The 22634-nt window shown below is 41.5% G+C and overlaps 1 protein-coding gene across 2 annotated transcripts in view; it reads left to right on the top strand.

Moving 5' to 3' along the window:
* The first annotated feature begins 9747 nt into the window (after positions 1 to 9747).
* The window catches only part of LOC308305723 (RING finger protein 145), a 34457-nt gene continuing 21570 nt past the window's right edge, over positions 9748 to 22634 (top strand). Inside the window, exons 1-6 of one of the 2 annotated variants that reach the window (XM_080750565.1) lie at positions 9748 to 9919; positions 11316 to 11601; positions 12134 to 12242; positions 13860 to 13951; positions 17359 to 17600; positions 20806 to 20981. In XM_080750565.1, the coding sequence (XP_080606691.1) occupies positions 11433 to 11601; positions 12134 to 12242; positions 13860 to 13951; positions 17359 to 17600; positions 20806 to 20981 (788 nt within the window). In that variant the 5' untranslated portion in view covers positions 9748 to 9919; positions 11316 to 11432. Of the gene's footprint in view, positions 9924 to 11315; positions 11602 to 12133; positions 12243 to 13859; positions 13952 to 17358; positions 17601 to 20805; positions 20982 to 22634 lie in introns of both variants that reach the window. The other variant, XM_080750566.1, reaches the window with a different exon arrangement.

The raw sequence follows: 22634 nt of genomic DNA, 5'->3' as shown, positions 1-22634 counted from the left end.
TCTGGAGCACCAGGAGTGGGTGGTCCCCAGGAATTGCCCGTGAGCAACCCTGTTGGGGTGGTCATTTGGTCATTTTTGCACATTTGGTAATTTTTTACACCTGGGGGTCCCTGGAGATCCGGGGGTCCTTGGAGGTTGTAGTTTGCCAGGTAAGGAGTGTGTGTGCAAAAGGTGGCATGGATGGGGGCAACGGTTGTGGAGATATGAGCAGGGCAAAAGTGTGACGTGTCACGTGTCACTCACGGAGGGACATTTCTTTTACACCTGGGGGTCCCCCAGGGACCTGGGGGTCCCTGGAGCTCCGGGGGTCCTTGGAGGTTGTAGTTTGGCAGGTAAGGAGTGTGTGTGGAAAATTTGGCATGGATGGGGGCAACGGTTGTGGAGATATGAGCAGGGCAAAAGTGTGACTGAATCACTCACTCACTCACTCACTCACATACGGACAGCCGGTGGAGGTTTTGGTAGTAAATGCGACCTACGGTCGCAATGAATATACACACTATATATATGAATATACACACACTATATATGAATATACAACACTAAATATATGAATATACACACAATATATGAATATACATACACTATATATGAATATACACACACTATATGAATATACACACACTATATATGAATATACACACACTATATATGAATATACACACACTATATATGAATATACACACTATATATGAATATACACACACAATATATGAATATACACACTATATATGAATATACACACTATATATGAATATACACACTATATATGAATATACACACTATATATGAATATACACACTATATATGAATATACACACACTATCACAGTGACGTCATTACGTGCGCGTCACGCGTCTCTGACGCATTCACGTTGCCTAGAGACGCATTCACGTCAGTGTCCTTGGGTCCCACGGACGCATTGCCTCCATTGGAGTCCACGTTAAAATAATTTACCATGTCGCGAAAAAAAAAATATTTTAAAAAGTCCACAGACGCCACCATTGTTCATGGGTGAAGGCATGCTACTTTACCCTACGTTAACACAAATGAAATCCGCGTAGAAAGTCTTAAAACAGACGATAAAACTAACGACAGTCTGTGTTTTGAATCCACAACGCCATTTTGTGCGCCACTGAATGGTCACAGAATTCAATTGGTGCCTGAGTTTTAGCGTAGCACCGGGCCGCTCTCTGACCATAGTGGCACAGCGTGTTAGGTGATACATCAAAAAGGGTTCCCCCACAGGACGTGTATGGCAGGGCTCGGCGCAGAAACGTGACGTCACGTCTCTACACTGCAGCTCAATGCTCACTGCTCAGACAGGGACCCGCCTCCTTTCCCCTCCATTCAATAACAACTGGATATACAGTACACGCGCTATTGTGTATTGTTTATAGATGTGGTGGTGGACATTGGACAACGTGTTAGAAGCCACACAGGTCTTCATTGCGTCTTTACAACAATAGCGACGTTAATCGTCGTGGTGAACATGGTCAAATAACCTTTATTGGCTCAACTACAACACGGAGGAAGCAAGCTAGCCTAGCATGTATGCTATCTGAGACAGTATGTATGTAGCCAAGGCTGCCTAACTGTTTGATTGATTATAGTGTTTTCGTGGCGGCGCCGTCCCTTTGGTGGTCCGCCGGGGCAGCGGACTACCGCGGCCGCCTGTGCCGCCTATGTGAAATGAGCAGAAATAGCGTTAGCAGAAATAAGGCTTCCGGCGCCGATCTCTTCAGAATAAGAGTACCCATAAAGCCATTGAAAAACGTTGAAAAACGGATAATTTTGCCATAATATGGACGTTAAAAATATAGATTAAGTATCTAAACGAATATACAAAATGCAAATTAGGTTTCTGTATAATCTATTTCTGTACTGCACTGAAGAATTTTACACCTCTCCCGCTTAGCGGAGAGTGTGGTGTGATAGAGCAGGTCTCCCCGAACGCGTGCATGTCTCCAAAGTTGCGACGCAGCGAGCCGCCTGCTCTCCAGCGCCAACTAGAGTCTGAAAATGTCTGAAAATGTCAACTTTTTTGAGCAGGTGGCTGCACTGGAAAGCCAACAGAAATAGATTTTACACCTCTCCCGCTTAGCGGAGAGTGTGGTGAGATAGAGCAGGTCTCCCCGAACGCGTGCGTGTGTTCAAAGTGCTGATGCAGCGAGCCGCCTGCTCTCCAGCGCCAACTAGAGTTTGAAAATGTCTGAAAATGACACTTTTTGAGCGAGTGGCTGCACTGAAAACCAACAGAAATTGATTTTACGCCTCTCCCGCTTAGCGGAGAGTGCAATGTGGCAGAGCAGATCTCCCCGCGTGCATGTGTCCAAAGTGCCGACACAAATAGACGTCTGCTGTCCAGGGCCAACTAGATTCTGAAAACGGCACTTTTTACGGCACTTTTTGTCCATCTGAAAATAACAGATCTACAGGCTCACAATGAGTTGTGATGCAACGCATTGTGAGCTTGTAGATCTGCTATTTTCAAAAGATATTTATTTAAACATTTGAAAACTTGAAATGGGAATTCAGCACAATGAGTAGTCCTACTTTTACTTTTGATACTTTAAGTACATTTTAATGCCAATACTTTTGTACTTTTACTCAAGTATATTTTGAATTCTGTGACTTTTACTTGCAACAGAGTATTTTTATATAGCACTTTTATGGTGAGTTATTACAGGTATATTTTCATTAATTACATTAATATTGTAGCCTACCATACTTTGCATCTGTCCTGTCAAAATAAACAGATAAACCCCTGCTCTAGCCTATGATAGCTCTTTTATGGGATTACAGTAGAACGAATTGAATTGGAATGGAATTAATTGTGTTAAGTGGCCTTTAATAGCTCGCATTCCACGAATTTCAATCTGAAAGAACCTGGAAAATGTGTTAGGACAATTAGAAGTACACTAGTATAGAGACATACATCATGTACTCATCTTTTAAATACATTTGTGTCTTTTAAATATACATTATTTACTGCACTTTTATTTTGAAGGCTGGAGCCTGGCTTATTTCTGCTAGCGCCCAGACCGGAAACGTTATTTCTGCTCATTTCACGGACCTGCCTGTGCCTTGCCCTCCCGCATCCATAGAGGGGCGGCACGTCCCTCTAGGATCAACCGTTCAAAACAAAAGTAGCCGATCTACAAGCAACCCAATCCACTGTTTTTGACCCAGTCCACTGGTTCTCTGTACACAGCAGAGCAAACACAAGCACGCCAGAGAGCATTTCCCCCATTCCATAGAAGCAGTAACAGTACAAACAGGAGACATCATCTCACTGAGAAGATCCATATATTATCGATGTATATAAAATAACAGGTGGCTGTTCATTATGAAGACTCGGTAAAAGCTTCTATCTGCGCCCCCAAGTGGTCAACATCCGATATTACCGGTTCGGTATAAAAAAAAATCAAACACATGACTATTTGGAAGTATTAAAATTGTAAGATTTGGAATTGTGGTTCATTTCTTTCAGACACATTTCTACGTAACATGAACATAACCATATAATAACCAATTCAAGTTAAATGCTGCACTTTGTCAAAAATGACATGCCGCGTAGAATTTTTGTGGGACCCATAAAATATCCCTGGGACTCATCCGAAAGACCCTTCGTGGGTCCCGGGGACTCATTACATTAAAAACCTATTAACATCACTGTATATATGAATATACACACACTATATATGAATATACACACTATATATGAATATACACACACTATATATGAATATACACACACAATATATGAATATACACATACTATATATGAATATACACACACTATATATGAATATACACACACTATATATGAATATACACACACTATATATGAATATACACACTATATATGAATATACACACTATATATGAATATACACACACTATATATGTATACGTTTTGAAAGACCCTTGAACTGTGTGCCAGGTTTGTTGTGGACTGGAGCAACAGGATTGTTGGCTAATTAAGTGTGCCTGCCATGCAATGGCAAAACACTTATTGTAATCTGCCATACTTAAGTAGGTAATGTCGCCAAAAATTTCGTCAGGTAATAACTGCTGCACAATGTACGGCACCCCCGCAATATATACATCAAAACGTGCGGCTCGGCCGGGAATAGGTTGCTAATACTTTTCTTTCCGATCCGCGTCACCATGGCGACGTAATTCGCAAAAAAAACTACGCCCAAAAACCCCATTGACTTTGAATGGGGGACTGGAAAAAAAAGAAAGAAAAATACCGTGGCGCCACATTACTCTAGCATACTTTTGCCTAGCAACGTAATTTAAACTTCCCAAAAATATCTAATGCTAATGCTAACACCAACCACTACAAAAGGTTGCACACACTTAGCGAGCTGCAGGCACACTTAAAATGTTTTTCTTAGTTGACATTTTCTTTTCTAGTTTTGTAATGTTTTCCCATTCAAGCGGAACTGTTGCCAGTACTGTAGTCTTGCGTAGCCAGGGAGCATTTGCAAATCGTGCCAGGCAACAGTCTACTCCAGGGGTTTTTCTGAATTTAATGAGACTCAGTGTTGCCAGACGTACGATAATTAACGTATTTGTACGATAATTTGACCCTCTGATGTACGATCAATAATTCCAAAAATGCCCAAATGTACGATAATTTCGGCATATCATCAAAAAGAGCGTGAATTCACTATTTTCCCTGGCTGCTGATCTGGGATCTGGTTTGGCTTCTCAAAATAAGCCAGGAAATCAGTCAATCTGACCCTAGATCTGTACTTGGAGGCATTAAAAACACTGGTTGCATCTTTCCAGACCAGTTTCAGGCTTTTATTTGTGTAAGCTCCAAGAAGTTGCCTGCCTCCACACAGCATATCTGATGCGTTTTTGTCACACAGGAGTCTAAAACGAGGTCGTTTCTTACACTAAAGACGCATTTTTTGGTGAAATTACGTTTTTACGCGAGTGATTTCTCTTTTTTGGCCGTGTACGATAGTTTCATGTCAAATACGATAATTCTGAGCCTCCGGTACGATAATTCAACATTTCCCATCTGGTAACACTGATGAGACTAAATAAGCGATTTAAACCGTTTTCCCAGCGCCGTGGTGCATGTTTTATGTACCGTGGGATGGAAAACCATAGTCTGGGAGCGTGGAACTACCTTTACTTTTTGGATACAATTTCGGAAAAAGGTTTTTTCCTAACTAGCCCTGGGATACCTTTATAGGACCCTCATCTCGGAGCACAACAGTATGCAGCGACGGGTGAGCTTCTATATGGGGCTAATAGTCCAGTCATTTTAGGGTTAGACCTGGAACAAATTGCAATAGTAGCAAACTCAACTGATTTTGTATCCTCATTATGTCCTTAGTGAGGGAAAAAAAGTCCCAAGGAATCCCACCGGGGCAAAGTTTTGAAAACGACCTACCTACCTTCAATTACTATACACTACAATATAACGGAAAAAATGACTGAAAAAAAAATCTGCTTTAAGTGGGATATGAGGGGTCAAACTAGGTGTTTTTAATTATTCTGAATCCATTGCAAGCATTTGTTTTGCATGAAAAACATTCCTTGGGCTAAAAACGGACCCCAAAAGACTGAAAATTTATGAAAATTGATGAAAATTGACGTTTTGAGTGGCCATTTCTGGTCCAAGGAATGTTTTTCGTGCAAAACAAATGCTTGCAATGGATTCAGAATAATTAAAAACCCCTAGTTTGACCCCTCACATCCCACTTAAAGCAGATTTTTTTTCAGTCATTTTTTCCTTTATATTGTAGTGTATAGTAAGTGAAGGTAGATAGGTCGTTTTCAAAACTTTGCCCCGGTGGGATTCCTTGGGACTTTTTTTTCCCTCACTAAGGACATATTGAGGATACAAAATCAGTTGAGTTTGCTACTATTGCAATTTGTTCCAGGTTTGTTCTAATTTTGGCCTAAAATGACTGGACTATAAGCCTCCCCCTGACCCTTCTATTGTAAATAACTGTTATTTTGTAGGCCTGTGCAAAAAAAATCGTTTTACTATATTATCGTGATGTTAATGCTGGCGATTCAATTAATCGATTTTCAACGTTCAGAATCGATTTTCCTGATTATTATTTTTTTTTTAAGGCGAAATTAACCTGAAGGTGAAATAACCACTTTCAGTCAGAGTAAGTACAGTTCCTAAAGGAACAGTTTTAGGTCATGAGGATGTCATGTTATGGCTAAAGCTAGCACAGTGCTGTAGGCCTGCAGCACAGCGATTTTTTTCCTTTTTTTCTGCAGTGTGTAGTGTGGTGTGTAGTTGTACCAACCTGCAGTGTTTAGTTTGGTGTGTAGTTCAGGGACGTGCTGGGCCCCTGATTCAGCCCGGGAAAAAGAGTTGGAGAGGCCCTCATTGCGCGCTATAGAGAGAGATCATGACAAGTGACAAGCCAGTGGGCAAATTACATGAGTTATATTTCGTCGTTGTCGGGTGGAAACCTTGTATGTCCAAAACCGTTTGTTTTGTATTTTTCATTTTAAAAATGATTTAAACTAGTGAAAACAGCCAATCTTCAAGCACACAACGCCTCGCACCGCGAGGCGTTGTGTGCTTGTAGATCTGCTGTTTTCACTACTTTTGTGCGACGGCCTTGTAAGATGAAGCAGGGCTTTGCTTTGCGAAAAAAAAATTACAAATTTGAAACTTGGAGATACGAGGTTTCTGCCCGACAGTGACGATTTACTTTGTTGGCCGCCCAGCCCCCAAAATGGAACGAAGGCTGACATTTTATTTTTTTCCTAATGGCCAGCCTGGACGGGCCGGGAATGAACTGGCCGTTCGGGAGTTGTCCCGCTTTTCCCAATGGCCAGCACGTCCCTGGTGTAGTTGTACCAACCTGCAGTGTGTAGTTTGGTGTGTAGTTGTACCAACCTGCAGTGTGTAGTTTGCTGTGTAGTTTCTCCATCTCTCTCTGGAAGAGGCTGCACATCCACTGAGCGGCCACACTGAGGCGCTCAAACACAAACACCTTGACGTTGTGTTGTTGTTGTAAAACACACAGTATCTCCACTATCTCCTCTCCCACTGACGTCATGTGTTCATTAATAGAGATCCTAACAGCCTCCATCTGATACATTGTTTCCACCATGTCTGTTGTTCTATCTGTTTGATGTCTGTTTGATGTTGTCGTTGTCGTTGTTGTTGTTCTACTGTACAAACAACAACCGTTAAAAAGAGAGAGAGAAAAAAGCTCCGCACCGCGAGTTTCACTTTACTTCCGGGTCACGTGACTGAGTGTTGCCAGATCCTGTGAGAGGAATAAGCAGCCAGGTCTGTGAAAACAAGGCCAAATGAAAAGACTATGACAGCAGGGGTCAAAAACCTTTTGGAAATTAAGTAGCCTATTATTTTTGTTTCTCTTCTAGTGTGCAATGTCAACATTCATTTTATTCAGAATCCGGACATATTTTGATAGTCAGGACATTGATATAACGATTTTTTTTTACTATATCTACTGCATAGTACTGTGTTCTATCCGTCTGTCATTCAATGTTATATGAGATACTTCCTTGGTTTCCTATGGAAATAAGCTTAGTCTTTTCAAGTAGGATCTCCATTTAGTAGACCTTGTACCAGTGAACTGTACCGTCATAAAACTGTACATTTTCCTATGCAAACTTCCAATAAAGTCTTCAATCAATCAATCAATCAATCAATCAATCAATCAATCAGATTATTAGACCCACCCATCTCCCCGACTCCCTCCCCAGTCAGAGTTCAGAGTTTTAATGAATGTAGAATTAATTTAGAATGTGCAGGATGTCATTTGTTGCAAACCAGGTGACTTCATTTAATTGACCAGGTTTAAAACCACATTAGATTTTAAAATACAAATCCTCTCTCTCTCACTTCTGCCAGTGTGCATGCCAGCTAGTGACCACCCTGCCCTGTGCCAGTGTGCCAGTGACCCTCCTTCTCCTCCTCCCCTGTGCCAGTGTGCCAGTGACCAGGGGTGTCTCAAGGGGTAGGAAAGTGGGACTGAGTTAGCAGGGCCCAAGGTGGAGGAGCCCCAGTAACTTTAGCTATTGAAAAATAGCAGATCTACAAGCTCACAGCGCGGCACCGAGTGCCGCGCTGTGAGCTTGTATATCTGCTATGTTTCAATAGTTAACATTCATGGGGGGCCCACAGTGAATCCTTGTACCCAGGGCCCATAATTTGGTGTGACGCCCCTGAGTGTGCCAGTGCGTGCTTCCCAAAGACAATAAAAATAGACCATAGTCTATTTACATAGCAGTGATATAGGCATATAACATAGTTTGAAGACTAGTAACAAACAAAAAAAACAAATAGTGTGTGCCAAATGTAGTTCTAAAGGCCCTTTTCCACCGGCAGCGATAACGATGACGATAGCCATAAAATATCACAGCGATAATTATGCCTTCACATTGATGTCCGATAAAGTTATCGGACATCAATGTGAAGAGGCGCTAATTAACAGGCGCTCGCTCAGAGCGCACCTCGAGCTGTTTGTCAGAGACCCAGTTCCATATCACTGTGACCTTAACCACATCGTTGTTGATCCTAACGATGTAGTTGTCGGCTATCGTTGTCTTTATCGGTGTTTGGTGGATGCTGCCGAAGTGCCGATCCACTTCAATTGAAAACCCACTTTTTTAAATCGTTATCGTCATCGTTATCGCTGCCGGTGGAAAAGAGCCTTAAGAGCGGCCATTTCTTGGGTAAACACAGCCTTACACAGGTGTTCTGATTAGACAAACAATTGAAACACCTGTGTTTTGACCCAAGAAATGGCCGCTAAGGACTACAATGACGTAGCCGCTGGCACACACTATACAAAATAAGACAACAAAACACCAAAACATAACCTCATACAATATTAAAAGTGCAAGTAAAAAGATGGGTCTTCAATTTAGATTTAAAAATGTCAATGGTGGGGCTGTCCTTTATGTGGAGTGGTAGATTGTTCCAGAGAGTGGGTGCAGCGACAGAGAAGGCACGATCACCTTTAGTTACAAGGTTTGTGTAGGGAACTGAGAGGAATTTATGAGTTCCACACAGCTATAGCTTGCCAGCCTTGCTGCCCTGCCTCTCTGCAGATTTGTTGAAGTAGGCCTAGTGCATGAAACATCGGATCATCATGGCATAAAAGAAATTATGGCATACAGCTCATGAATATCAAAAATAAATATTATAATATTACACGAGACCACTCAAAACAAGGATTTATGGATAAATGTCAACCTTCTTAAAGTCAGAGTGGGGGGGGGGGGGGCATGGGGCTTAGTCTATTTACAAGTCACGGGTAGCAGCTGTCTGAAGGTGACTTTTCATACCAATTTTGAAGGAGGCTAGGGATTTGCTCTCCTTTAAGGCTTGTGTAAGGGCGTTCCACAAGTTGATGGTATAGCAGGAGAACAAGTTAGCGCCTTGTTTAGTGTTAAATCTACTTTGATGATGATTAGTGGAGCTGCCTCTGCTTGAAGTCCAGTGGGACATTTCCGCAGTCCGTTATGATTTGGAGTGCCTTTTTTTTTTTTTTTTTTCTTACACAATACGCTATTCTATGTTTTTTTAGATGGATCTGTACTCTAGCCTACATTTCATCATGGATTTCATATAAAGCTTTTATTTTTTGACGAGCTTTTATTTTGAAGCATGACGGCTTTTATTTTGAAATGGCTTGTGCATGCGTGGTTGACACAGGAAGTAGCCACGCAAGCAGCGACTGGTCTGTCTGGAATCACAACATTGCGTGTCTGAGTGTCAACTCTGTTATGTCATTTATTATCCTTTAAGTTTACACGTTCTGCGTTTGGTTCTATGGCAGGATGAGGAAACAGTTGTGCGTGTAACATGAATGACAACATGTCACCATGTGTGTGTAGAAGCACCTTGTTGTCTAATGGCTGTCCGACTGAGATGCTTCGCAAAGTAGGTAAACAAACCAATGAAAAATATCCAGTGATGGAAAAAGTACTCACATCATGTTTTACTCAAGTACAGTGCTGTAAAGTATCTAAGGACATTTACTTACAATTTCTAGGTATTTGACTTTACTTGAGTAATTCCAATTTACAATACTTTAACTTCTACTCTGCTACATCTCAGATCCAAATATTGTACTTTTGCCCCACTACCATTATTTGGAAACTTTAGTTAGTTGCAAATATCAAATTATAATGTTATATAACATACATAAAAACCACTTTAGCCCTATTTTTATTATACCTAGGTTGTTTGAAAATAGCCGATCTACAAGCTCACAACGCATTACGACCTTGTAGATCAGCTATTTTCAAACATTTTGTACTTTTACTTTTGGTACTTTAAGTACATTTTGATGCCAACACTTTCACACTGTACTCAAGTACATTTTGAATTCTGGACTTTTACTTGTACGTGACAGAGTATTTCTATATTGCAGTATAACATGCAAGTACTTTTTCCACCGCTGCTTAAGTATAAAGTAAGGGTTGCCAACATTGGATTGTCAGAATCCAAGAGATTTCTTCTTGGGGGAGGACGTGTAACTCCCCAACCAGGGTCTGGGGGTCCTCGATCCCCCCAAGCCCAAAACTTCTCAAATGATATATACTATAGCCCTGTGTTCTGTTGAATTATGCGTGTTTGATACTTTTATCAGGCTCGCTTTACTAGCTCAAGTTTACTTGATTTGAACATTTGAAATTTAAGACCTATATTTTCCAACCATTGCAACACATTGCTACAAAATATGCGGATAGCCGGTCATTAATATTATGGCATAAACACATTTGTTTATGTTGAAGGGTACATTTAGCTCTGATAATGATGTATTAGCCCTTCAAATGTGTACATCACATTATTTCAGACTATTTTCCAAAGCATACTTTAATTCTTTGGAAAATTTCCCTCTGAGGTGCCCACACTTCTCAGGTAGCCACTCATCCTGTGTCCGTGAGTGACAATTAGACCTGTCACGTCATGATTACACATTTAAATTGACACAAATAATTGCGATTAACGATTTAATTGTGTTTTTGGCATTGAAAACTGGAACATACTGTATGAATACAAACTTAATTTCTGTTTGCCATTTAGGCTTCATAATCACAAACTGCACAGGACAGACTATTGACATATTTAATAATATACTTAAAAAAAAAAGAACTTTGGGTGCGTTTTAAGCTTGCCTTGTAGATCAGCTATTTCCACTATTTTCCACATTTTTCAACATGGAAACGATTATGACGGTTAATAATTGTGATGATCTCAAAAGTAATTGCGATTAGACGATTATGTAATAATTGTTACAGGCCTAGTAGTGACAATCCCTTGTATTTTGCAGATGACCAGAGGAGGAGGCAGTCATGATGGTCGTAAGCTCTACGATGGCACAGTGACCACGTCCACCCAGCTGGGCATGTGACACAAGCTTTCTCCTCTCCAAGAAGTGGATCTCAAGATGCCTCGCCTAGAAGAGTTTGCCAATATTGCCCTTAGGGTTCCGAGCATATTAGTGCTGGACTTACTGTATAAATGTGACATCGACGGCTTAACGGAACACCTCAAAGCCAAAAACGAAGACATGCTCTTCAAGTACAAATATGTCATTTGGAACATGTATTATCTGGGTACGTATGTGTCGTGATATGATCATAATTCACCTTTATCACTCATTGATTGAGCATATTAGTCTAGTTTTCTGAAGTCATACAAGAGTGAAGTGAAGGTGAAGTGAGACTACACCGCGGTGAACTGCCCTTCACCTTCTGAACCTCTTAGGCCTGACTCACACATATGCGTGAAACATCTTCTCCTTATCGTCTGAGAATGGCCACTGGGGGCGCCGTACTAATGCATTGTCAATGGAAGGTTGTTTGGTTTTTTGTCGTTGCCGTGTCTCTAGCTCAACCACGGCCTGTCTTTTGGCCAAGAGACACATGTGACTAATATCAGCACAAGCTAGAAAACAAACCAAGATAAAATAGTTGGTTTGCTAACTAGCTAAACATTTCATATTGAAATCTAGTGTGTTGTAGAGTACATAGCCTACTGTAAATCACACGATATATCCTATTTATTTTATATTTTCTTAACATTGTGGATCTATCTATCCTCCACTTGACTCCCAACAGAACATGAACATCCTTGTTTCTCCTCCAGGTCACCTGTTAAACGTGGTAGTGCTGGTTCTGCCACTGAGACACATTGTGACGCTCTACCTCCACATCCTTGCTGCCCTTCTCCTATACGTGGGACATCAGATCTCCAAGTACGGTGCCCTACTACTACTACTACTATTACTCAGTGGTGGTCTTTACTTAACCCATTTAGGCCTAGAATTATTGAATGCTTTAACCAGTGAAAAATAGCAGATATACAAGCTCACAGCGCGGCACCGAGTGCCGCGCTGCGAGCTTGTAGATGTGCTATTCTTTGAAAAAGTTGTGAAAATGTCTGCAAATCTTTGAATGTATGTATTTTCAAAGCGAACATTTGTAACTCAAATTTTGCTTCTGGGTGGTCCCTGGAACTAGATATTTTGAGATGCGGGTCCGTGGCCAAATACATATATTTTTGGGGGTCCTTCACATGAAAAGGTTTGAGAACCACTGACATAGTAGTCTCTCAAGAACAGACTAACTGAGCTCCAGTTAAGTGAAAATTACCTTTTCTTTGACGATGGCTGGCCAGATCGCTGACATAGAAACATAGGTTTTTAAAAAAAACCTTAGAAGGATTCAAAAAACACTTCGATAGAATCGGGTCAAAATTCTAATTTTCACGATTTTTCAAAAATAGCAGATCTATAAGCTCGCAGCACGGCACTCGGTGCCGCGCTGTGACTCTGTTACAGGTTATAGTCTGGAATTCAAAATACAAAAGTGTTGGCATCAACATGTACTTAAAGTACCAAAAGTAGAAAGTACTCATTATGCAGAATGTCCCATTTGAAGTTTTGAAATTAATAAACATCTTGAAATTAAAAGCAGATCTACAAGCTTGTAGATCTTCTATTTTCAAAGGGCCAAAATCTAAAGGGTTGAAGTGTATGTGTTTTAATAATTTTCTAAATCAACACAGTAACTAGTAACTAAAGTTCTCAAATAAATGTAGTGGAGTATATCGAAATGAAAACAGCTAAAATCGAATCGTATCATTTGATTTTGTATCATATCGAATCGGAAGTGCAAAGAATCGATTGTATCGATACTACCTAGTACTTGTGCATTGTATTTAGCCTTTTTAAGAAGAAACAATTAAAAGGAGAGGTTTAATTACGTTTCCTTTCCATAAAGTTACACTGGTCTATCGATGAATGTGTGTAATCACTGGGTTCATGTCAAGGTGCAGGTTTGTCAATATATAATGTCCATGTATTTGACAGATAATCACTGTGTTTACTTATTTATATCCATAACACTACATGTTTCCCTTGCACTATCCACACTTTTCACACAGATTTCATTGCTTTGCTAAATAGTTACTATATAGTTTTTAAATCATTGAATCGAATCGTAGGGTATCGCCATGAATGAACCAATATCGTCCATGTATCGTATCGTCAACCATGTATCGTGATATCGAATCGCTGTTAAAATGTATCGTTACACCCCTATTACTTAACACCACTGCTACTACTGCTACTGCTACATCATACTGCACAGACAGAATCATCACATATTGTCTCACATAATATGACAATGCTGGGCTGCACACACACATGCCTCCATCTCTGCATCTAATATCCTGTAGCCTGCAAAGATGCTGATCGTTGTGTGATAGTGTTTTGACTCAAAAAACACTTGTTCACTTGTTTACACTTGATTGTTGGAAGCATTGCACAACCTCCCAGCCAGCATGTCTGTTGTGTCTGTGTGATTGTCAGGGATTATGTGCGTGAGGAGGTGATGCACGGTTACGAAGGAGCTTTGTACCTGGATTCTCTGGCTTTCAACCGATTTGTCTCTGCACTGACAAGTGAGTCCCAACGTCACTATTAGGTAGTGGTGGGCAATATGGAAAAATACAATATCACAATATTTTCCCAAGCTGTATCACTGTATACACGATTTTATCACGATTATCTTTCACGTTGGTTATATTTTTCAAGTTATTTGACAAAAACTAGACTCTCTGGCTTCCTTTTGGGAGGGCTAAATTGAACTTTAAACTACAAGTATGTAACTCTGACAGGATACAAATGAAACCAAATGGACCCTTACGGGTCCATTTGGTTTCATATGTATACTGCCAGAGTTAAGTGGAGACCTTGACATTTTAAAGTTTGAGAACTACTGATTTACACCAAAATACAGGTTTAAAAATCTCTGTATTAACGATTAAACAGGATTGTATCGTCTCTACGATAATTATCACCATATCGCCCACCCCTACTATTAGGCTACTATTACCTTTTTATGTTTTTGTAAAACCCATTTAGATGATGTTACTATATGAATTGAGACTATTACGAATAGTAGTATTGTTGTTTGATTGATTGAATATTTTATTAGACAAAAATGAAGAACAGTACAAGAAAACAGATTTTTTTTTTTAATACATTACAAGTACAGTTAACACACTGAGTGCCCGGATGTATGACGTGTGTGTGTTGCTGGTGCCCATGGCAACGCGCCATTTACGTACCTTCGCGTTGTGGGAAAAGTATCCGTAATACGTTGAGTAAATGTAATCCAAGTATGTCCAGTTTATTTTCACGATGATCTTTTCTTTCAGTCAGGACAGCTTTTTACCAATCTTGGGCCACAGCGTGTGTATCACGGGCGGTAGAAAGGGTCGCGTTTTGAACATGGTGACTGAAAAAGCTAGACCAGGAGAGGAATCCGCCATGTTACGTTACCTCCGGTCCTCCGCAGCGTCACTGGGAAAATAGTATCCATGATACGAGTAAATGTAATCCACGGATGTCCGGTTTATTTTTACGATAAAGTTTTCTTTCAGTCAGGACATCTTTTTATCAAACCTGGGCCACAGCGTTTGTGTCACGGTAGGTAGAAAGGACCGCGCATTGAACATGGTGATTGAAAAAGCTAGACTAGGAGAAGAATCCGCCATGTTACGTGTATCTCCGCCGAGACTCCGTTACTGGGAAAATACTAGTATCCAGATACATACGGGTCGTGCGAGCCTGCGAGAGGAGGACGATAGAGTGCAGTGCAGGATGCGTGCAGGATGGCTGCAGGGAGACTGCACATCCTGGTCACATGTACCGCACTGCATTTTGGGAAATGTAGTGTTTTTCCCATATTGTTGGCGTTTGATCACCGTGGTAGAGCCTTCATTGCGGTAGGCGATATGTACAGTAACTACAGTATTGTAAAACGCGTCAAACACGTCGTGGGCACTGGGGCAGGGCATCCAGAGACATCAAAGAGATTTGCGTGTAGACACCTCGTGGGCACCCGATGTGTTAAACACCCGGCCTAAAAGGAACACCCCAAACAAGCCCTTTAAGGTCTTGTTTACATTGGAGATCCTTGGTATCCAATTCATGGACATAAAACAATGGCAACAAAAAACATTCGAATATCATCGCAATTATAAAACACTATATGTACAGAGTAGGGGAAAAAAAGGGGGGTGCTCACTTCTCGCCTGTCTATGGGCAAAGTGATGACTACCTCCGCCTCTGGTGTCCTGAAAGGTGAGTTTTCAGGGCAGTTTTGAAGGAGGCCAGCGAGCTACATGTTTTAAAGGACAACTTTAGTTTTTTACAACAAGGGTTCACATTTTAGATTGTAATTAAATAATATAAAAGATGGGTGTTAAAATTATTTCATTTAGTTCTTTCTATTGTTTTAGAGATTCTTATTTCAGTGGTTGGGGTCATGCGTACAAGTGGCTAAATATGTCATTTTACACAGAATAAGCCCATTCCCAAGATACAACGCAACCTTTCATGGTTGGATGTGACTTATGGGGGCTAGAAGTGTTACTGTAAATAGCAATAAAGAAACTGCTGGCTTATTGTGTCTAAAAAGACATATTTAGCCACTTGTACGCATGCCCCCATGCGTACGCATGCCCCACATTTTAGCACGGTAAACGTGATAGAACAATAGAACGAAGCAAATGAAAACATTTTAACACTCACTTTTGTCTTTTCTCTAATTACAATCTAAAATATGAACCCTTGTTGTAAAAAAACAAAGTAGTCCTTTAAGGGAGGTAGTCAAGGAATTCCACACACACTTGGGTGGCAGTGTTGTAGAAGGTAGGGCTGACCCAAAAAATTCGAATATTCGAAGCTTCGTTCGAAGGCACGGTATTCGAATTTGAAAAATAAATTCGAATAATCGGCCGCGGCCGTTTGTCCTTCCCATATACACCGACATGCGTTTTGGCACCGAAATGTGTGACACCAATGTCTGAGTAACATACCCAATGCAACTATGCGATGCAGTCACACATTTCGTTACCAAACCATTGTCGGTGTAACATGATCCATGCATGCGTTTGCTGTCTTCCACTCGCTGACAGACACACAACTCAACGCAAGGAAACAAACAGCGAAAATTGGATTTTACAAAACGGACCCCGTCAGCGTCGATCCCGTTTTAAAGAGGAAAAAAGAGCTTAAACCCCAACTTGCTAGGGTTACGTTGTCGTGGTGTTGATGAAGTTTATATCGGATCTGCTGCAAGCTCAATAGTCGCGCCCGCATAGAGTAGGCTACGTTGTCTGAGCCTGACCATCAGCTTTCGGTTGATGAGTGTGGAACTTTAATTCAGACACAGTGCAGTGCAATTATTTACTATAAAATCTACTATTACATTAGCGTGTACAACACCTTGGGACTTGGGAGTTAATCTGTTTGTTATATAGGGCTCGAGTCGCGCTGCAGTGTTTGCTGTTGCAGGCTGCAGCCGCGCTTTGTTAAATTACTGACGTGATGTGATTATGTCAATCCTACTTGTCCTGCAAAAACACCTTTCTTTAATGTAGAAAACATTCGTATCTTCTTCTTCCTCGTTGTATTGTTGTACTATTTAATGAAATTAAGGAGCATTATTATGAGGAAAAAACCGGTGTGTTTTCCCTTTTAAAATTGTGTAAATCGCGCATTTTTAAACACATTTCCTTAACGGTTATCACTTATGTAACCGATAAACTTTTGCTCCCTACCACCCCCCCGGTCGCCGTCATCGAAGCTTCGAAGTTCGAAAGAAAGCTTCGATTAAGCTTCGATTATGAAAAAAGTAATCGAAGGTCAGCCCTAGTAGAAGGAGAATTTACCCATATTTGTCTTATGTGTTTGTGGTACCGGATCGTTGTTTTTTCCAGCCTTTGTCTTCCAGCCTTTGTTGTGTGACTTTCATTCGTGCCGCTCTGTTAATCTGCCTTGTGCCTTGTTTTTCCTCCAGGTCAGATCATTCTCAGCACTCTGTGTGCCTTTCTATTGAAGAGCAGGAAGGTGTGGCTCTTCTCTGCCCACATGCTGCCCCTAGTGGCCAGGCTGTGCGCGTCGCCCCACGCCACGCTGCTAACCGTCAACTACTTCTCCATGGGTCTGACTGGGATCGGAATAGTCATGTTCCTCCTCTCCAATCTCTTTGTGCCGTATCGCCTGGCCAAGGCCGCCTACTCAGAGCTGCTTCACTTGGAGGTAGGCCTGTCACAGTTATTACATAATCGTCTAATCGCAATTATTTGATATAGTCGCAATTATTTTGTCATAATCGTCATAATCGTTTCCATGTTGAAAAAATGTCATATACTTTCAAACACTTAAAAAAATAATAGTGTAAATGGCCGATCTACAAGCTCGAATGTTATAAGTATAAAGTTGTCAAATATGTCAGTAATTTCTTTTAGGTTATGTGTCATGTCTGCCATGTGCTAGAGCCCTGCATCGGGAGCGCGCTCCCGCGGGACCTGCAGGACCCGTCACCATATATTGCGGCGCGGGCGGTAGTTTAATCCCTGCGGGAGGGGACGGGCGGTCAAAATAAACTCGGCGGCGCCGCAAAATCCCGCACTCTCCCGCAATAAGCTTTTATCTATACTTTAGCAAGATGTGAATATATGTAGAGAATCAATGTAACTTCCCCTGCTGAGCGCCTGAGGAGAACGCATGGACCTACAGCACGTGGAATTTATCTTTCTCTCTCTCGCTCTAACTCCCCCTCCCTCCCGCTCTCGTCTGTTAACGGCTAACCGGTGGGCAGATATTTGCGGCGGCATTGTCACTCACTATTTAGCCTAAATAACAACTATTTATTATAATATAGTCCCATCGCCTATGTCCAATCGCAATATAAACACTTTACCTCTGTTAACAAACCTCACAAATGCTCCTCTCTCGCGCACGTACACTTTTGGATCTCAATGGATTATACAAACGTCAACGTGCCTTCTTTAGCAAGTCAAGATGTGAATAGAGAACGAGGACAACGCACCCACATTGATACAGTACGTGGACTGGAGTCTCTCTTTTTCTCCGCCAAGTTCTCTCTCTCTCTCGCCTCTTGCTCTCTCACTCCGTGCCGTGGCTCCCTCGCTCGCCCTCTCTCTCTCTCTCTTTCTCTCATTTGTTCTCACCCACTGTCAGTCCGTCACAAATGTGCTCCTCGCATGGCGCACACGGCACACTTTTTTGTTTGGTAATGGTTTTGGATCTCATTTCAATGTGCCTTCTTGGGAGGGAGGCTGTTGGACGTTCTGCGGTAATGTGCGCCGCGGGAGTCCGCGGGTCAAAATTCACATAATTTGTTTGTCGCGGGTGGGAGCGGCGGAGAGGAATTGTCTGCGGGCGGTCAAAAATAAAATCATTGCGGCGGCGGGCGGGAGTGGTCAGAAATGATGCGGGAGCGGGCGGGAGCGGGATCAAAAAATCAGTCCCGCGCAGACCTCTACCATGTGCAACTTCAAAGCCTAAAAGCCAAACAGAAATGTAATTGTCAACGATAAAAACACAATTTAAATCGTTAATCGCAATTATTCGAGTGACAATTAATCGCCATGTAAAATGTCGTCCGCGTGACAGCCCTGGGTGGAGGTAACTGTGGTACTCTTATTGTGAAATGCTTTTTCCTCCATCTCTTGTATTTGATGATTACCGTTTCTCAATAGGCATAAGCGTTAAACATCTTTCAAATGTTTTATAAATTACCCTGCAAAAAAGCTATGCTTTGTCGAAGTGCAAGACTTGTTTAGTACTTGGCATCATTAGCACATGGGCTGCTCAGGTTTATAACATTTCTAGCTGTTGCTGGTGCCACCGTTCACGCTTTATTTTGAAGTGCCTCGGAAGCTTCGTGCGTGTGCACATGGGTGTCCGCTGACGATTGAGGAAGATAATCCCTTTGTTTACAAAAGCTCGCGAAACTAAAATCCAAACCGGGGCCGACCATCGCGGTAAAGTGTCGCCGTGAAAACAATCAGATCTCTGCTTCCCTGGCGTTCTTTTCATCTCATTCAGAGATAAAGCCCTTATGTTTCAGAGGATAATGTAAAGCAATGCAAGCTGCCTCCGCCATTTTCTCCCCCTCTCTCTCCCTGCCTGCTGCGGGGTCATTCAGAGGGCAGGCTGCAGGCACGTACAGTTAACTCTATGTTGCCTCGTCTCTCAACGAGATAACTCCTTTTAGCAGGGTGACACCTAGTGGCCTTAACTCGTCCCTGAACGAGTTTGGCTCCCCAAGGCCCACAGTACTTAGATCTTGGTGCAAATCTTTTACTTTTTGATATATATAGATATTACACAGAAGATGATTTTGTCTTTCTGGGATGTCAGTTTGTGGGACATAAAAAAACACAATAAAATGATTTCTTCAGAGTTAATAATATATTCAGTTTTCCCACGGTCATGAAATTCCTGGAAATATTTTGAAATTAGAAAAATATTTTTCCAGTACTGGAAAAGTTTTGGAATTGATCAAGGGTCCTGGAAGGTCCTGGAAAAACTAGCTATGCATTGTCTTTGGTTATTGATTTTGTTAATACCTCTGACATGACAAATTAAACATTGGCCAAATTGTCAAATATTAGAGGCAGAAATTTTAAAAATAGCGTTGTGAGCATCTACATGCTCACAACGCCTCGCAAACGTGAGGCGTTGTGAGCATGTAGATCTGCTATTTTCACAATACAAACATGTTATACAAAATTCCTCAACTCGTCAGGGCAGTTAAAATATGATTATTTCGGGGGTCACAGCCTGAAAAGGTTGAGAACCACTGGCATACACTACCTGTCTTTGGGCATTGATGTTATATAGTCCTGAAAATTGGGTTAAATATTCTGGAAACGTTTTGGAAAAGTTTTGGAAATTAACTCATCCACTACATTGGACGAGTTTGACGAGCTATAGTTATGGGTCCACTCTGCTTATGACGAATATGACGAGCTATCAATTAGCTTTAATAACTATAAAACAAAAAAGTATGATCGCCGATTCGCCGTCCATAGCGCTCTGTGGACCCGCCCTATTCACAAAAAACGGATCTGGATGTTCCAGAACGGAAATGGGGGGGCGGGACAACGACGCCTGTATCCTGTCTGCCGAAATGTCATCCGGTTTAATGTTGTGCAACACCAGCGTGGCGCTCCGTCGGTTTCGCTTTGAGCGATGGAAGGCTGTAGTGCTTTGTTGCTTACCCTGCCTGGATCGTATTGTGAATGCAATCGGTGAACCATCGCGCAATGGATTCGCGCGCGCGCGCCCACGTTAAAGGTAGGCAAAATCCTGGCGGTGTGGACCCTCAGAAGGGTCTTAAAAATAGCGGTGGGTGAGTTAATTGGTGAAAATGTGTGGGAACTCTGTATATTAGCTGTAATCGTCCATGTCCCTGTCTTCTCTCTTCTCTCAGGTGATTGAGCTGTACAGGCTCCTGGCTGTGGCCATGTCTCTGTGGTACCAGTTTGCAGTCCCGGTTCTGTTCAGTGTTTTCTGGTTTGTTCTGTTCGTGGTGCAGCTGGGCTCCGACACCGTGTCCAGCAACGCCTCGGCAGGCCATCAGGGAGTCATCTTCATTGTGCTTACAAGGTATTTTAAACGGGTATTGTGTATCATTGTTTTATGCTTTAACTATTGAAAAACAGCAGATATACAAGCTCACAGCGCGGCACCGAGTGCCGCGCTGCGAGCTTGTAGATCTGCTATTTTTGAAAAATCGTGAAAATTAGAATTTTGACCCGATTCTATAAGTGTCTTTTGAATCCTTCTAAGGTTTTTTGAAAAACCTATGTTTCTATGTCAGCAATCTGGCCAGCCATCGTCAAAGAAAAGGTCCTTTTCACTTAACTGGAGCTCAGTTAGTCTGTTCTCGAGAGACTACTATGTCAGTGGTTCTCAAACCTTTTCATGTGAAGGACCCCAAAAATGATATTTATTTGGCCACAAAATTTGAGTTATAAAAGTTTGCTTTGAAAATAGATATATTCAAAGATTTGCACACATTTTCACAACTTTTTCAAAAATAGCAGATCTACAAGCACGGCACCAAGTGCCGCGCTGCGAGCTTGTAGATCTGCTATTTTTCTAAATCCGATGCAAGCATTTATTTTGCAGGAAAAACATTCCTTGGGCTAAAAACGGACCCCATAAAACTATGGTTTAGTGATGAGTCATCACTTCACAGTTTTGTGGCGGCCGTTTCACGGAAAGGAATGTTTTTTCGTGCAAAACCAATGCTTGCATTGGATTCAGAATCCCGAAAAACACCTAGTTTGCCCCCTCATATGCTACTTAAAGCGTATTTATTTTTTTGTATTATTGTACTGTATAGTAAAGTCTATGAGAGCCCAACTTTGATTGGCTCCCACAAGTTTCCCAAGACAAATCTGCAATGGCCCTATAGCCAAAAATGTTCCATATGGCATGTTCTAATTGTGTGCCAAATGTCATGCTTCTATCATAAAGTGCACGATTTTTGCCTGAAACCCTCTGACTATTAGGTTTGTTGAAGACAAAGGCTGGGAAATGTAATTCCCTCCCGATGTTTGGGATGCTATGACAAAATATATATATGTTTACTTTGCAATATATAATACATATATAATATATAATCAGCAGAAATCTGCTTGTTCAGCATCGCCAGGGTTATTGTGCTGACAACGCGTCGCGAGGTTAGTGTGTTCGGGTTTCAGATTGGTGTGTTCAGGTTTTCGGTGTCTAGCACTGGCCGCATTATTATGTTGCTGAAATAGGCTCTCTATATCTCCATCTCTCTATCTGTCCCTCTCATCCCTCCCTCTACCTCCCTCTCTTCTCTCTGCCTGATCAAGCTCTCCCTCTCACTCTGTATCTCCCCCTCTCACACTTATTTCTGACATTTTGATGACTATTTTATTAAACCGTTCAACAGTGCCAGAAATGTCACTACTTTATAGTTGGGTCGATGGGTTCGCTCCGTTGTACAAGACGAAACCTGTTGGATTTTATGTGGACCAACTGAATCATACGGGATTACAGTATGTCATTATTAGATGCCCTGCAAATTAAAAACGGCTTGCACCAGCTGTGTCGACAATGTTGCGTTTACTGTACTTACCGACAACGCTAAATACAACTTGTATTGCATTAGTAATAAGCGACGTGACAACGTAATTACCATTTATTATGTTAGTTTACAAACAGAGCTGTGCAACAGGCTTTAGTCGGGAAGTAACTGAATCATTATTGTGGTATTGCTTGTTG

This window comes from Nannobrachium achirus, assembly GCF_963921795.1.
Source record: "Nannobrachium achirus genome assembly, chromosome: 20".
In the NCBI taxonomy this organism is placed as follows: domain Eukaryota; kingdom Metazoa; phylum Chordata; class Actinopteri; order Myctophiformes; family Myctophidae; genus Nannobrachium; species Nannobrachium achirus.
The sequence above is the reverse complement of the archived record's forward strand: the minus strand, read 5'-3'. Positions and strand labels throughout refer to the sequence as shown.